The following is a 17,926-nucleotide window of genomic DNA, read 5'->3' on the forward strand; positions in this document are numbered from 1 at the left end:
TATATATATATATAAAAAAGCTTTGTCAAACATAACTCAAACTGCTTTATACTCATGTGACTTGAGTCATTTAGAGAACAGGAAGTGAAGAATCACGTTTTTTCTCTTCCTTCAAAGAACGGATGTGTGCTCAGCTGACAGATGCTTCATGTGAGATTCAGTTCATTAAATCAGCGTTTTTAAAACATATCTGTTCATTTCAGATGGCTAAAACAAGACAAAGATGTCACAGGACAAGGCAGAGGATGGACGGCCAAACCAAAATCATGGACCTTGGAGGCCTGCTGGTGTCCAACAAAAAACCACCCATGAACCTGATCTTGACACAAGCAGGCATAAGGGGCGTGGCTGAGAGAATGATCATGACTCCTCCCCTGACGCTTTAGGGCGGAGTCATATCTGTCACACCTGGTAGCCAGGGGCGTAGACAGGTCTGCTGAGATCGCTGGAATGCCAGACATCTGACGAAACCATTATAGCCCCCCCAGGACCCCCACGTACCATGCCATCTCCGCCAGGAAACAAACTCAGTGATGGGGGGCGCTCTGTTTTACTGCAGAAAAAAAAAGAGACAGGAAAGGTTGAATATTTCAAGCAATAAACCAACACTGGCACATAAACATGAGCAAAAAAATGCAACAGACAGGGTGAAAACACATATAGACACAAAACCACATAGGAGAAAGAGGTATAGGTTTCTCAGTCTCTGACTTCAAGAGTGTTAAACTGGGTGTTTGGGTGGACGGCAGGTTCATTTTTAATTTTAAAGGAGTAAAATGGGAGATATAAGGACTGCAGGGAGACACAGGGGTTTCGGGAGTTGTCAGAGATTGCGGGGCATTTTTACCTTTTCCTCCAGTTGTGTCGTTGACTGCAGAGACACACACAGCGGCACACGTACAGAAAGAAAGAAAGAAACAAAAAGAAAGTGAACACACGCACACTCACAAACACAGTCAAACTATACTGACACAGGACATAACGTCACATTACGTACAGGATACAGCATGTAAAAAATACATGGAACTGACTGATGCTGAAATTTCAAGCAACATCTTGATTGTCGCAATTTGGGACTGTGTTTCATAATATGTTATTTTGTATTTCATTATAATAATGTAATGTATTGTTTGTTTTGGTGTATTCAAATATCAACATCGTTTGGCAAAATTAGTGTAGTGTACCTTTAAGACCTAAATTACTGTATTTAAGAGGATACTTGCAAAGACGGGCATTTTTACACATACAAGTGTGTGCATTTAACCGTTCAAGGCCTATAAAGAGTCAGGTTAATCACGTCTACCAGTATATCGCCCACCCCTAATACAAAAACAAAAATATTTCTTATATTCTGTGGGTAAATGAGTTATCAGTGCAGTTGACTCTCATTCTGTTAGGTTATGACAAGGTTAAAAACCTAAACCCATCTAAAATATCTCCATCTAACGATTTAGTAAATTAGTAACATTAAATTAAGCTTTGTTTTTCTTAGGCAAAAGACATCGCTTCTGACTCTCACAAATCTGCAACAAAATTCAAAACTGCAAGTTTGTCTATGGCAATGCTTGATCAGTTGAAATCAGCTGACTGTGTTTACATGAAAAAAGAAAATGTGTGAAATGTGTAGAGATGTGTTTATAATTGAGTATGACTACAAGCTAACCACAACTCTAGCTCTGACTAAGCAAGACATGACAAACTGTCACTGAGCATCATCACCCAGCGCCTAGCAACACTGTCTCCAAGACAACTGTCTTAATAATGGGCCATTTTGTATCATCAAAATCTAAATCATCCAATACATACACCCAAACTGCAATATACAGTCACAGCTGATGCGCAAAAATGAGTTTGCAGTTCAAAATTCTAAATATTAATTATTACTTCTAAAAATTAAATTCTGTTTAGAACTAATCAGAGGAATTCTTCCAACTGGTTACCAACAAAACATGTTTATTTAATAGCACAAAAGAAACATGCAAACACAAATGAATTCCAAATGCACATTCTGAACTCTTCGTGTAAATGAAGGCTTGGAATGGCTGCATCATGCTGATTATACAAGTAACTCACGTCCGTCCACAGCCTGTAGACTCGGACTGATTGCTGCCTGACTGTTGCATCTTTGAGCGCTCAATGTGTTCCACATATGTCTGTATCATCTAAATTTAAAAAAAAAAACAATGTCAGTGTATACAGTACATGCTGACATTTTCAAGAAGTGGAGCTTTGTATTTGTAACTTTCAAGTTATTGCTAATAGTCTCCCCACAACTTTAGACTAATGAATTTCCATTATGTTTCCACTCATTTTCCATGCCAAAAAAAATAAATGTATCAAGATCACAATCACAAAAAGCTATTTTTAGCAGGTAAAACATGTTTTAAAAATAAATAAATAAAATAACCAGAAAAAAAGTATATCCAATATGGAAATTTCATAATATTTTATTTATTCCATAACTTTTGCTACATTTCCTACACACTTTTTCATCCTTATTCCCAGGTTTTCTATTATCATGGGAACCCTGTGTTAATTTGAGTTATCGTTCTGTGCTGGGGGGTTTTACTGACCTCCGTATGGCGCTGGTGAAGGGCGTTATACTCTTTCTTCATGTCTGATTCTCGTTCTTCCAGACGAGAGACTACAAGAGGAACATCACAAATGCATAGTGCAAGAAACTCAAATCTCTGTTTGTGTCAAGTGTGCACGAACAATTGTAGTTGAGTGCACAGACTCACTCTGGTCAGCATAGTTCTTGGTCTTCAGCTCAAGTTGTTTTGTTTGTAGCTCCAAAGTCTCCACCATGGTCTGCAACTCCTTCTTGTCTGCCTCCAAGGCATCTTCAAATTCGATGAACTTCTGTTAACACACAAACGCACACATCCACACAAGGTCAGATCCTTTATTTTACAGCCTGAATTGGAGGGATGGATGGATGGATGGATGGATGGATGGATGGATGGATGGATGGACGGATGGATGGATGGACAGATGGATGGACGGATGGATGGACGGATGGATGGACGGATGGACAATGGATGAATGGATGGACAGATGGACGGATGGATAGATGGCGGTTGGGTGGACAGATAAAAAAGACAGACAGACAGATGCATGTGATCTTTGAAATATATCACTGCAGACCGTGTGTGTATGTAAACTGATTTCAGTGCAAAATTATCCATAACCACATTATGAAGCAGATCAGCACAAGGTCAAAAAGCATTTTTGAGAAAGGACTGTTCTTCGAATACAATACAGTCACATTTACACACACACAGTTACCCGGGTACATTACACACACACACACATACAAGTGCAGTGTGTGGTGACTTTGAGCTGCAAGGATTTAACTGGAACACAATAGGCTCTTTCTGCAGTGCGGCCCAGCCACAAACAGCCTCCACTGCAAAGAGAGGGAAAAACCAAACGCATTCTAACACTATAAATTTCAAATCTGTCTTCAGTGAACACATCACACTAGGCCGATCATGTCATTCTAATGAGTGTTTTGACTAGAAGTCATTTCTAGTGTACTATATACACCTCTTATCAGAAGCATGTCTACATATGGGATTATAGAGGCATTAAATGTTATGTATTGCTTTTCATAATGTAATTCCAGAATGCTAATTTGAGTTCTTGCTAAACCTTAACATAACAATATCTCTCATTCAATACTGCAGTTTAATTATGAGTGGCCATTAAAGGTGAAGTGTGTATTTTCTGCATCACTAGTTACACTGAATAGAATACACAAAATAACGAGTGTTTCAAAATAGATCTCTCTGTCTGCAACTGGTTCGCCCCAAAACTTGCGGCATTGGATGAGATTATATTGCTGTGTCAGGCTGGTTGGGATGCCACCAAAATAATGAATAACATGCAGAGTCACAGTGTTTACACTTTTTGTAGGAAGTAACTCACAATCTTGCTTGCGTATGTCTTGCATATTAAGCAGGGATATGAGATTTTAATTAAAAATATTACACGTGACAAGCTGGAGTAGAGCCAAGTGCACCTGTTATGCCACCATACATCAGAAAGATGTGAATATGTAACAAAAACATTCTTATTCTTTGTGTATGTTGTAAATAATCTGTATTCATTAAAATTTTATACTGTTAGACGTCTAAAGCCAACAGCTAAAATTCTAAAATGCAAGTTCATTGTAAAGATGGTCAATTAGAGTTATTAGACACTGATTTAATATGATAATTGTATTATATCAAGCTGTTTGACATTCACAATATGTGTTTATACATGATGAGTCTGTATGAGAGGAAGACAGCAAGACATAGTGAGGTGGATGTTCTTACTGTGGCCATTATAGTCTACTGCCATAATCCCACAGGATGTGAAACTGGAGAATGCTGTTTACTCCCTCTCTCCATCCCTCACTATCTCACTCGCTCTGTGCTTTCTGCCTGTCTCATAACGTGAGAATCGGGTTACAGCGTCAGCCAGCCTCCTTCTATGAGAAAATTGATTACCCATAATCACCCTCCCTGCCCATCATCCTCCCACATTTGTCCTCTGCACCCCAAGCAAATAAGTCTTTGCATTGCTGCAATAAAACACCTATCCCTAACACTTAACTATTTTATTTAATTAATTGTATTATTTTAGCCAATTTCTTTCAGTAGAAACAAGCCTGCTACATGCAAAATTCCCTACTGGCGACAATTATTTATGGACAAGGGGCTGCAACTGGGAAAATGCACAATAGACTTGAGTGAACTGTTTATTTTATAGTTTATAGCATTAATACATTTTATGAGAGCATGTATAAATATTCAAAAAAGATGAGAGTGTTTGTCTGCTTATTACTTATGTATAAACGTGTATGAGATAATCTTTTGTAGGAGATTTAGAGATTTGTTTCTAGCTAGGCTGAGCAACACATACAGTTTTCATTACGGGACAAAGCAGATGGAAGAACTGTAGTGCATGTGACTATAGTGCATTGTTGGCTTAAGTTTCTCAAGTGGAGATCCCAGGGTCAAGGACGATGAATTGACCAGGTCAAACCGCAATAGCTATTTACAACATGAGTTTCTGTGTGTAAGTAAAGCAAGAAGGAAGTACTTCATGCTAATGTGTATGGATAGAAGCTTTAACCCTATAAAGCCTACAGTATCATATTTGCTGCATGAATTTCTATGGCCTCCAAATTATCAACATGATCAAAACTTGGGTGAAAAACCTGTTGCTCACAAATGTGCCTTCTGTCATCTAATTGATAGTTTACACTTTTTAATAAGTAAAAGGCCTTTTAGTATGATTCTAAAAACGTTCCCCTTTGAGGTACACGTTTTTATAGTGAAATACTTAATGATGATAATTATAATTAATAAAAAAGTAGGCTAAACGTGAGAATAACTTTCATAGTGTTAGTAATATTTCAATATGGACATTAACCAGACTGGAGCAACTTCGGTTTACCTGATTGTCCAAATATGATTATTATTATTTTTTTTTAAGAAAAATCATGTTAAAATGTAAGTATCAATTATGATACAACAAGTTTTTGAGGAACATTTATTTATACATCTCTCAATTATCATTGTGTTGCATTGCATTATGTTATGGACATCCCCCAACCGAGCTTTGAGCATAAAACCATGCATTTAAATATCATATATTTTGGGGAGATTTAGGCCCGGTTTCACAGACAGGTCTTAGACTAAACCAGGATTAGGCCAAAATTCAATTAGGACATTTAAGTAATTTTTTTAACATGCCTTAGCAAAAACATTACTGGTGTGCATCTTGAGACAAAACAAAGGCACTGATATATTTAAAGATCAGTCAGTGCAAAGTTTCTTTCAGTTGAACCTATATTCAGAGTTACAACCTTTATTTATATACATTTTATGTCTGCTATACTGTTATAAAAACCTAATAGATTTACAAGCTAGCAGAATTTCATCTTACATTTTGGCCAAATAAATAACAGCAGCACTGTTTTCTCAGCTTCAAATAAAATTGATCTGTTACTAAGATTGTTGATCTGTTACTGATACTAAGATTGAGCACCATATCTTCACTACTAAATTGGCTATAAAAGCCTGAAGTGTTGAATATAATACAAAACATAACACATATGTGACCCTGGACCACAAAACCAGTCTTAAGTCTCTGGGGTATATTTGTCTGGCCAGAGGAGAATGACACTATTTCGACACACTATTTCCCCGTCTAAATACTGTAAAGCTGATATTAAGCCACCCAGGTTTTAGGGGTGGCACGGTTCGCGGAAAAAAACCGAACCGCACGGTTCTCCACACACGGTTCGGCACGCGCTAGGACCGCGGTTCAACTGAATTCTGACAACGCATGTGGTTTGTTATAAATAACACGTAAAACAAATAGGGTTCGGCTAATGTATGTTTCTGTTAATGGATGCGCATTCTGGCTTCCCAGTACATTATAACAACAGCGATGAGAAAGAAAAAAATAAAATAAGTGGACAAATCATTCACTCTTGTTCAATGCGAGTGCGTATGCTGGAATATGAGCATTTATTCCGTCATCACCCGGTGCTGATAGCGCGCGAACAGGTGAGACCTGAACAGCACACGTTGATATCGGTGTTTAGACTAAAGTCATGTAAGCTTTGCCAGCTCAAATATTTAAGAGCCAGAGGACGCGAGCTCGCGTGGGCAGTGAGAAGATTTGTGCGTGCGCTCATCAGAAGCGTGCAAACCTGCGCCTCAGAACGCGCGCAAATATGAAGCTCTCTCTGAAGTATTGTGTTTTAATGGATAAATTCACACAAAATTCTGTCAAAATGCCCGTCTTGGTAAGTATCCTCTAGCAGACATAGCCGGCTGGGCGTACAGTATCAGTGCTTTCTCTTAAAGTGACAGTTAATATTAAATAAACAGCAACAACAAAGAAATCACTCACTGCTCTTGATTGAATCGCTTTTGTAACTTTAATAAAGAGTAATCTTTAATTTATACAGTCAAATATGCAATGCTGTTTTACCTTTGATTACTTTAATCGTACTTCAATTTCTGTACCTAAAAAACCCCCTGAAAATCACTGATTATTTTATTTGTATCTTTACTCTATTGTATTTTTATTTGTGCTGTTGCTTGTAGTTAAAGGTCTGCTTTTATTTGTGTACACTCACAATGAAAATAAAACAGATTTTATATATATAACATGTAATAATATTTAGCATTTTCACATCAAAATAAAAGAAACTGAACAAAGTAGATGTCTTTTTTTTTCCCTGTTGTACCGAAATTGTATCGAACCGTGACCCCCGAACCGAGGTACGTACCGAACCGTGACATCTGTGTACCGTGCCACCCCTACCAGGTTTATATCAAGCCGATGTAAAGCTGCTTTGACACAATTTGCCTTGTTAAAAGCCCTATACACATAATAGTGACTTGTAGCAATAGCCAAAAATACATTGTATGGGTCACAATGATTGATTTCCTTTTATGCCATAAATCATTAGGATATTAAGTAAAGATCATGTTCCATGAAGATATTTTGTAAATATATCAAAACTTAATTTTGATTAGTAATATGCATTGCTAAGGACTTCATTTGGACAACTTTAAAGGCGATTTTCTCAATATTTTGATTTTTTGCACCCTCAGATTCCAGATTTTCAAATAGTTGTATCTCAGCCAAATAGTGTCCGATCCTTACAAACCATACATCAATGGAAAGCTTATTTATCAGCTTTCAGATTATGCATACATCTCAAGTTCGAAAATTTGACCCTTATGACTGGTTTTGTAGTAGATATGCGATATTATGCGTTATGGTACTGCATACATACATACATGTATATATATATATATATATATATATATATATATACACACTGTTCTGTAGGCGGTTCCAATTCATCAAAACAGATTTTTCTCACTATTATTTCATTTGCCAGGCTTTACAGAGTTAAAGAGCCATGCAGTGTCAGTGTTTACAGGGCTCTTGTAAATTTTTACAGACCCCGTTATGATCAAATAATAAAACCCTCTTGTGTGATCAGGGCAGTGCACGAAGAGAATGAAAGAAAGGGTGTGTAAATACTGTTATTATGGTTTACCTCCTCCGCCTGTTTGCGCAGCGCTTTCTCCCGTTCATACTGCGTGATCAGCTGCTCGTTGTCCTCCTTGAGGAGCTCCAGCTCCACCTCGTGCTCCTGGTTCTCCGTTAACACCGAGTCGAGGTTCTCCAGGACATTGACCACCAGTGGCATCAGCTCCTTCACCACCTCCTCGTCGTAGCTCTGGATGAGGCGCTCAAACTCGCGGTAAATGCTGCTGGCCAGGCCCGACACCCGCTCTGACATGACGGACACGGCCCCGTAGTCATCCTGGTACACCACCTCGTCCAGCTCCATCATCCTGGCGGCGTTTGGTCGGAGCTCGGTACTAGAGAAAGAGTAAATAACACACGAATCGAAATGGCGAAACGGCTTCTACGAGTTCATGACAATGTCATCAGGTGCACATGATGCCGCTTCGCTCCACGGCCCGGTTGCACCAGCGACAGCCGGATTTCGGACGCACGACCGTTTAATATTCAGTGTTTGTCGATCAGACGGAGCGCTCGGGAGAGGACGAGCCCTCTTCGCCGCCGGTGCTCATGCGCCAGTGTCGGCGGCTCGATCACACGCGCCTCGCCGCTGCTGCTCGACGGTCCTCCGGTTGCGTCCGTCTCATCGCTGCGCTGGAGCCAAACCCATATCGCATCGCATCACGCCCAGCGAGCGTCTGTCCGACGATGCACCTGCCTCTCAACAGCCGCAGCTCGCGAGCCCAGCCATTACCGAAACTCAATGGAGGAAAACAATATATAAATAAATAAATAAATACGCGAATAAATAGCTACCGTGCGATGTACCTATGGGTTGCGTTGTCATTGACAATCGGAGCGTTATGTGAGACTGATCGTTTTAGGCATTACCGATGAATCCGGTGGCTCGTGATGCTGTTTCCGTCGGTGGCTCCCGCAGACTGACGGTGGAGGGGCTAGCTGACGTCACAGCGCCCTGTCCCACAAACATGAACGACTATGCTATTTAATGCATCATCCTATGCATTGTATCCAAACATTAATGCATTGATTAATAGCTACACAATTCTTCTTTGACTTGAGTGTTTTTTTTTAATCGAGCACTCTGTGTAAACAGAAGCTGATAAATCAGGGGCCCGGGGAATCACACATATGAGGTCACTTTCCCCGGTTGAAGATAATCAGTTTAAAGCATCACAGAAACAATTTTTTTTGGAGCCGACCGCAAAAGTTCTTGCCAAACCCATCACAGATTGCATCATGTTGCTCTCTAGCGTCTTCTGATGGGATTGCGATTAACGCAATTGGCAGTGTGTGGCACAGTCCGCAGCACAATTTATTCAAAAAGAAACTGCATTTTAATTAAAATCTTGTGTGAAGTTTTTGCAAAAAGTTTGTTATTTGCATTTTTTTTTTTTTCTCTTTTTTTTATTCCAAAGACACATGCTATTTTTTGTACAGAAACTGTATTTTTACATTCTTAAACCCTCACCAACCAACCCAGAACAAACTGCCTGTAATAATAATAATAATAATAATGATGATGGTGGTGATCGCACTTATGATAATAGAAATAAAAATAAAATGATGCAATAGTTAAATAATGATGAATTTATACATATTATACACTGTCACTTCACTTTAAAGAACATGTTATTTGCATTTCTGTACTGATTTTTGAACAAAACTCACAATCATATATCAATACTTCATTTTGAATACCAATTTGCTTGTTTTGTTAAAAAAGAAACATTACTCTCCTAACAAAATTTTAAAGAAAAGGGCATTTATTTAGCCCTCTGGTGGTCTTTGATGGTCATTTTAGACTAACTATTATATTTTATAAGAATGGAACAAAACTTGTTGTATTTACACACAGTACAAAACAGTTAGAAAATGTTAAATGGTCCTAAAAGTGGCCCTATAAGAAATAAATAGGAAATGTCCAAAATATCTAAATGCAAAATAGAATTAAATTATGCCTGAAAATGTCTAATAAGCATATACAGTTGCATGCGAAAGTTTGGGAACCCCTTGCAGAATCTGTGAAAATGTGAATAATTTTAACAAAATAAGAGAGATCATACAGAATGCATGTTTTATTTAGTACTGTCCTGAGTAAGATATTTTACATAAAAGATGTTTACATAAAGCCCACAAGACAAAAAAAAAAAAAAAAGCTGAAATTATTCAAATAACCTCGTTCAAAAGTTTGGGAATCCTTGGTTCTTGTGGTTACCTGGATGATCCACGACTGTTTTTATTTGTGATAGTTGTTCATGATTTCCTTGTTTGTTCTGAACAGTTAAACTGAGCACTGTTCCTTCAGAAAAATCCTCAGTGTCCTGTAGATCCTTCAATTTTCCAGCATCTTTTGAGATCCATCTTTTCACACAGAGGACAACCGAGGGACTCAAACACAATTAAAAAAGGTTCAAACATTCACTGATGCTCCAGAAGGAAACACAATGCATTAAGAGCCGGGAGGTGAAAATGGTGCATAATTTACAGGTGCCTAGTACCATGAAATCCACTAAAAATACAAAACATTAAAGTCCAAAAAAAATAAAATTACTCAAATAATATACAGTACTTTCATTTCAGTTTTCTCTTTTGACTGCAGGAATGAGGAATACCAGAGGGTAAAAAAAAAAAAAAAATACATATAGGCTTCTGTTTATAATGCTACACATACTATAAAATCAGGGAATATCAAATTCAGCCTCCACCCTGAAGGTCCTCTTTTCATATTTAAACTGATATGAAATAAGTAGGTTTAAATAGATTCTTATATATTTACAAACATTTTGCATGGCAAGTATAAATTAATTTTGTATCTGACAGTGATGACACTGTGAAAAATTAGACCAAGACTTTGCACAAACAACATGAACCCCAAATTAATTCAGAGTATAAACCAGTTAAATTGTAATTATTTAGTCCGTTTTGTACTCAAGAATCATGGATACCGCCTACCTTGAACAATATTGACTTGACTCTGTAACCTAAAGAAAATCAGCAAGCACATGCACACAAGTAACTTTTCAAATGAAGATATCGGTTAGTTTATTTCAAGCAACATGGCAAAACATCCTTTTATTGTCATGGAAAAAATAAGCAATACAAAACGGCATACAAATGAAGGAACAATACAGAGGTGTATTGTATGAAACAGGCCTCTGTGACATCATCGCAGCCAGTCACATCGCCAAGCAACCACTGAAGTATTTTGGGCAGGGATGGCACCAGTAATGTGGGAAATGCCCACACACACATACACTCACAGACGTGTCATATTTGACCTTCCAACTTCCATGTAAAGAATAAATGGGAGGACAGGCCAAATTCAACAGAAGTATTAAAGATTCAATGGTGCAGCAACTCTTTTCAAGTACAGAATCAGACATATCAGACGATTCTCCGAGTTTAAGGGTCTACATTCAAATGCATGTATGGACATTTTAATAGGGTGACATGTTAAAGATGCCTGATTGTACATAATCTATTCATTGTCATACATGTGTGCTTTGGCGATCAACATTTACAAAAACTGTGCATTTGGTTAGCCATCTAAACTACTACTTTTACATTTGACTTTGCAAGAGCATAGTAAAAAAAAAGAAAAGAAATTAAGTCACCTTATTGCACAAAAGAAATTGCCATCAGAACACATTCACTAGTTTTCAAAGGAAGATCTGAATACGCTGATACTGAAGAGATTGCTTTGGCGACCAACAGTGGTACCACTGAACACTGCATAGACTGTGCTGAGTTTCATGAGGCAAACTTGTATTTAATACATTAGCAAATTGAGAGAACATAATCATATACGAAAACAACCGTCAATGCAAAACCATTTGAAAGGAAACATAACCATTCAGTTTTTGGAGCGACAGCAACAGTGATTAGAATTAGATGGAAAGGAAAAAGGAAAGTGAGGAATGAATCAAAAAAAGTGCAGAAGAAAAAAAGGAATTAAGAGTGACAGACTTGAGGGAAAAACGAAAACAAAAGAATGAGAAAGGATACGTTTTAGTACAGGTTAAAGGCAGATGGAAGAACGGAAGTGACAATGATGGCTATGTCTAATAGAAAACCACACTGGACTTTCCACCTGGTGGGTTGAGCACTTTGTTGTGAGAGCGAGGGCGGGGTCCGAGGCGTGGCTCGTGGTCCTTTTCTGTTGGTTCCTGTGTGGCTGGCTCAGATTTCTGATTGGCTGCAGCTGCGGGGGCACGGGCTGCTGGCTCTTTTTCAGGTGTTGGTGGAGGGGGCACTGGCTCCGCCTTCACTTCCTGAACTACAGTCTCCTTCTTAGGCATTGGGGCTGCAAGAGAGAGAAAGATGGTGGGAAAGGGAACTGCCTGCCAACAATAAACACTGAGGTGAAACAAACTGAGGCATGAAGAACAGATGACTAATATTTAGTAAATCACAGGGTTATTTTACCTGGTGGATCTGGAGTAGCAGGTACACCCACACTTAAATTATCCTACAGAGAATAAAAGGCCATTAGAGTTAAAATGGGTGGACATTTTCAGATTTTTGTGGGAAGCATAATAAAAAACAATTATGAATTTGTGTTGAGTCACTTACACTCCTGTTTAAACATTTAGGGTTGGTACATTTTTTAAAAATCTTTTTGAAAGAACGTCACCAAGGTGGCATTTATTTGATCAGAAATAGTCAGGAAAAAAAGTAATGTTGTGAAATGTTACCATTTAAAATTACTTTCTATTTAAAATATTTTAAAATGTTATTGATTACTCTGATGGAAAAGCTGTTTTTTCAGCATCATTACTCCAGTGTCACATGATCTAATTCTAATATGCTGATTTGCAGCTCAAGAAAAAAAAAATAAAAGGTGTAGGCTAATGGGTTTGGTGTACCTTTGGTTTGTTGGGATGTTGACTTTTCACAGAAGGTGGGGTCGACTCTGCACCCCCAAATATGTTACTGGCTGCTCCACCAGAGGAAACTGGCTTGCTCTGAGTCGAAGGAGCCTCTGGCCCCCCAAATATCCCACTGCTCTTTCCACCTGAGAGAATAACAGACACATAAATCAGAGCTTGTTGGGATATACCAATGCTAGTACACATGATGCATATTCCTAAAAATTAACATATACATACATTCTTAGACCTTTATATATAGTTAATTTAGCAAGTGACAAAATGCAGATCAAAGGTTCCTTTTGTAGCTGCTTAAATTTTAGAGCAAAATGGAATTTTTAGTTTAAGGGAGAGCAGTTTTTATTACAAACAATTATGTCCAATTATATTTTCGACTAGACAACCATATATGCAAAACAATTTATTAGCTTTGCAGCACTGTTCCTTTAATACCATGTTGTTGTTATAATTTTTATTATGTTATGTTCTTCATATAAAGCTCTGGAAAAGATTAAGAGACCACCCGCAATTTTTCTTGAATCAGCATCTCTACATGTATGGCAGCCGTTCCATTCCAGTGTCTGTTGAATTCCAACATTCTTAAAATTTCCAAGACAGCAGTTCAGAAGAACAAGGTCAAGCTGCAGACATTAGAGACAACAAAGCTACAGACGGGCAGAAAGCAAAAACAACTCTCCACTGATCGAGATGACCGCCAACTCTTTTGAATGTCACCCAACAACCGTAGGATGGCATCAAGTGAACTACAAAAAGAATGGCAAACAGCAGCTGGGGTGAAGTGCAACGCGAGGACGGTTCGAAACAGGCTTCTAGGGCAAAGCCAGAAAAAAAAAGCACTTCAACAATGAGAAACACAGCTGAAGTTTACAAAAGACCCTACGGATTGGACCTTCTCTGGTGTGTAGCTTTGCCCAACACCTGGTCGTCTAATAGTTAGACAGAGACCTGGGGAGGCCTACAAGCCACCCACTGTGAAATTTGGTGGAGGATCGGTGATTATCTGCTTCAGCAAAGCTGGAATTAGGCACGTTTGTCTTTGTGAAGGGCACATGAATCAAGCCACGTACAAGGTTGTCCTGGAAGAAAACTTGCTCTGACGATGTTCCTCAACTCTGAAGATTGGCGTTTCTAGCAGGACTATGCTTCATGCCACATGGCAAAGTCAAAAAAGCTATGGATGGAGCCAGGACCACCAGATCAAGACCCTGTCACAGCCAACCCAATCTCCAGACCTGAACCCCATTAAATACCTATTAAGTCAACCAACAGCAATGTGAAAGACTGGTAGAGAGCGTGTGTGAAAGCTGTGATTGAAAATCAGGGTCATTCCACCAAATATCGATTTCTGAACACTTCCTAATTAGAACATTGGTATTGTGTTGTTTAAAAATAAATATGAACTTGTTTTCTTTGCATTATATGAGATCTGAAAATACTTTTTTTTTGTTATTTTGACCAGTTGTCATTTTCTGCAAGTGAATGCTGTAAATTACAATGTTTATTTGGAATTTGGGAGAAATATTGTTCATTTTACTGAAACGCATACCTATAAATAGCAAAACCAGAGAAACTGATAATTTCACAGTGGTCTCATGTTTTTCCAGAGCTGTATATACTACTCAAAGTTCTAATAATTTTAACATGTTTGTCTTATATATGTGCATTTGTGTGTCTGTCTGTAGCTTATTTCAGCTTGGTGAGCTTGGTTTTAGTTTTAATTAACGATAAGAACCCTGCTTTGCCAGGCCATTTGATAATGATACCACAGTGACATAGCCAGTTTCTTCCAGACCAATTATAAAACACCACGTACGTCAGTGAAGGAAAAAAACAAAGAGACATTGTCAACACCTGCTCCCTCGGGGCAAAGCATGCAAACAGCATGAAATATTATTACTAATCATACAGAAGAGAAGCACTTAACCCAGAACATAAAGCCTCAAAATTAGAGCACTCTAAACTTCAGATCAATACTTGGCCTGTGACAGAGCTGCTGGTGTTTTATCACCATGACCTTTAACCTTCTCTAGATGTCTACTTACATCAGTTCAGTCGGTGTATGATCTTGCAAAGTTAACTGACTGGTTATATAGACTGAGGTAGAGGGTTTTGATGTTGCTTTTAGTGACGATAACATGCAAAGTGCCCCTGTTTGCATAATGGAAGAGAGAGAGTCTCGAACACATAAAACCAAGTAACAGTGTAGTGATGATTTTCACTCGTAGAGTGCAAGACGCCCCAGACAGAAAACACTGTGTCTGCTGAAAGCTCACCTGGGGGATTGGAGCGTCTGGCACTCCCCTGGGTCTCTTCTGGAGGTGCGAAAACAGAGGACGACATTTTGTTTGGCCGTCTGGAGGCAGAAGTGTCTTCTTCATAACCACCGAAGAGATTGCTTGACCCTCCACCTGGAGGTCTTAGTACCCTACAGAAAACATACAGATATGTACATGAACTCACACTACTATTATACATTATATCTCTTTACTGAAATGTATAGATTAACAAAATGAGCTAAAACTACAGCGCCACCATATCTGTGAGGCGGAACATCGCAACTGCAGTTATAAGTTTAGGCGGTCAGGCTTTTATGGGCCACCAAGTTGTAGCTAACAGTAAAAGCTGAATTATAATAATAACTCGTGGATTTCTTTACTAAATTTAAAGCCCTGCGCAATAACACAACACACAATAACAATTACACAATAAACAAAACTAAAAACCTGCGGCATACTTTCGTTTCCTATCAACACTTTAAGGAAATGCGCCTACTTCAAAGTCTGTATTGTGCCCAAATTCATATTTATTCATAAACTCACATTTATTTTAAAAGGTAGCCATCATTTCAACGTAGAAATACATTTATGATTAAAAGTAAAACGTCTGTGTAGCTCACAAACCTTATCTTTGAGCCTCGGCACACATATTCCGCTAACGGCTAACAAATCATATTGACCACATTAAAATCACAGTTTGTAATATCATATTTTAACATCATGGCACTTTATTAATACAGTTAAATTCAGTTCTTTGACCTCACAGTGTAAATGTAATACAAGTTTAGCCGCTTCACTAATAAGAGTTAGCATGTAGCGATTAGCCATGCTAAAGTTCCTCTTGCATGATTGCCGATTCAGATAAACACACGTTAAGCGTCAACTACAAACACCGGTCTGCTCCAGATAAACTGTCAGCATACCTTGAACTCGGTTTGCCACTACTCTCAAGTCCCTGAAACATATTTGTTGAAGTCATGGTTGCTAGTCTCGATCTGCTGCGACGTGACCCAGTAACTTCAGCTACAACCCTCTCCTCAGAAAGTGTCCTGCCACTCCGCTAAACTGCACGACTATGCCAAAAAAATCGTGAAGTCTGACCGACCACGCCCAGAAAGGTTTGGACAGCTCATTTGCATTTAGGGCAGAACTGCAGATGTGATTATGTGAATGGCTCTCTTAGACATCAATCCGACTGCAGTATAATTCTATTGGCTGTAAGCAGAGAGCGTAGAGTCGGATGCTGATTGGTTAACTCAAAGCACTCGCTTCACAAGAAGGCTCCACTGCTAAATTCATTATTACAGAGGTCTTACACATTATGTGATGTGAGCAGGCCAATAATATTTTTTTTATTTGTTTATTCAGTGTGATTTTGTTTAAACCGCCACATTGTTTATGGTTTAATTAATCTTTTTTTTTGTTGTTGAATGAATCTATTTCATTTTATTAAGTGCTGTCAAACGATTAATCGCGATTAATCACATCCAAAATAAAAGTTTTTGTTTTGCATAATATATGTGTGTGTGCTTTGTTTATTTATTATGTATATATAAATACACACACATACAGTATATACTTTGAAAATATTTACATGTATATATATTTATATAATTATATTTTATATTAAATATAAATATTTTTAATATATAAACAACATATTTTTCTTAAATATATACATGCATGTGTATTTATATATACATAATAAATATACACAGTACACATTCATCTAATCGTTTGACAGCACTATATATGTATGTATATGATAAATTGCGTTAATTTTTTAAAAACAAGGCACGTGTTTTTTTATTATATTTTATATATTTTATATATCTGATGGCGCAAGAGTTGCAGCTATGGCAGCTGAGAAGATCACTCTGTGTGCTCTTTTTTCAGAGCCTTATAAAATCCATATAAATACGTGTTTATACTGTAAAATACTCTCGATGTTACAGTCACTGCCGTCCAGAATAAAAGAGAGCATCCCAGTCGAGTGAAGGGGAAGGGATTTGTGGAAACTGTGGTTCCTAATTATTGTGATCCAACATTTGCCTCACATTTCAGGATGAAAAGAGAAACATTTCAGGTGAAGGATAATCCACTTCTTACCTCTGAGACTGTGTTATGATCTATATGACCTTATTATTTTTATTGTGAGTATTAGGCTTATCATTATTGCTGATCACTGTTGTTGTGCTAAGATATTGCAATATTTACCATTATATAATCAGAGGAGCATCCACAATAAAACAGAAAAATATATAATATAGTATTTTTATGTTATATTAATCAGTGTCTAGCACACCTTCCTGAGGAAAGGATATGGACCAGAAGACATTGCAATTACTACATGATATTTAGACAGACTTAAAGAAGTTCCAGATCTATACTTGTGCTCTTATTATTTCAGTTATGTTGCCTTTAATGCAAATAAACATGTGCAAACAATATACTTGCTCTTGTGAATTTATTTAGATGTTAATTACATTTACTTACAAATTCATCATCATCATGTTGATATGCTATGTTACTATAAAACTCTTAGGACAAACTTGTCTTCTAATATCTTTAATTGTTATGTATACAGAGCTGCAGCGGACACACTTCGACCTATAGTGCGATCTGTCTCTTTAATACCGCGTGGTTTATATACACGTTGCTGAGCCTGAACGTGCCCCAGATGAA

General features: G+C 37.9%; 2 protein-coding genes across 3 annotated transcripts in view; both read right to left on the minus strand.

The window, feature by feature from the left end:
- Positions 1–8,995, minus strand: part of LOC306844990 (C-Jun-amino-terminal kinase-interacting protein 3-like) — a 30,317-nt gene extending 21,322 nt beyond the window's left edge. For both annotated transcript variants that reach the window (XM_079377466.1, XM_079377467.1), the window contains exons 1-6: positions 8,081–8,995; positions 2,742–2,862; positions 2,574–2,644; positions 2,074–2,162; positions 848–871; positions 502–553 (exon numbers count right to left, since the gene is read on the minus strand). In XM_079377466.1, the coding sequence (XP_079233592.1) occupies positions 502–553; positions 848–871; positions 2,074–2,162; positions 2,574–2,644; positions 2,742–2,862; positions 8,081–8,380 (657 nt within the window). In that variant the 5' untranslated portion in view covers positions 8,381–8,995. The remainder of the gene's footprint in view (positions 1–501; positions 554–847; positions 872–2,073; positions 2,163–2,573; positions 2,645–2,741; positions 2,863–8,080) is intronic.
- A 1,139-nt stretch (positions 8,996–10,134) lies between these two features.
- LOC306859972 (jupiter microtubule associated homolog 2-like) lies at positions 10,135–16,440 on the minus strand. The gene is made up of 5 exons (XM_079401438.1): positions 16,165–16,440; positions 15,239–15,390; positions 12,942–13,090; positions 12,502–12,544; positions 10,135–12,379 (listed from the first exon to the last, which is right to left on the minus strand). Exons 1-5 carry the CDS (start codon positions 16,218–16,220, stop codon positions 12,138–12,140), a joined length of 642 nt encoding a protein of 213 aa, XP_079257564.1. The 5' UTR covers positions 16,221–16,440; the 3' UTR covers positions 10,135–12,137.
- Between the last annotated feature and the right edge of the window lie 1,486 nt (positions 16,441–17,926).

Source organism: Barbus barbus (assembly GCF_936440315.1).
Source record: "Barbus barbus genome assembly, chromosome: 3".
Classification (NCBI taxonomy): Eukaryota; Metazoa; Chordata; class Actinopteri; order Cypriniformes; family Cyprinidae; genus Barbus; species Barbus barbus.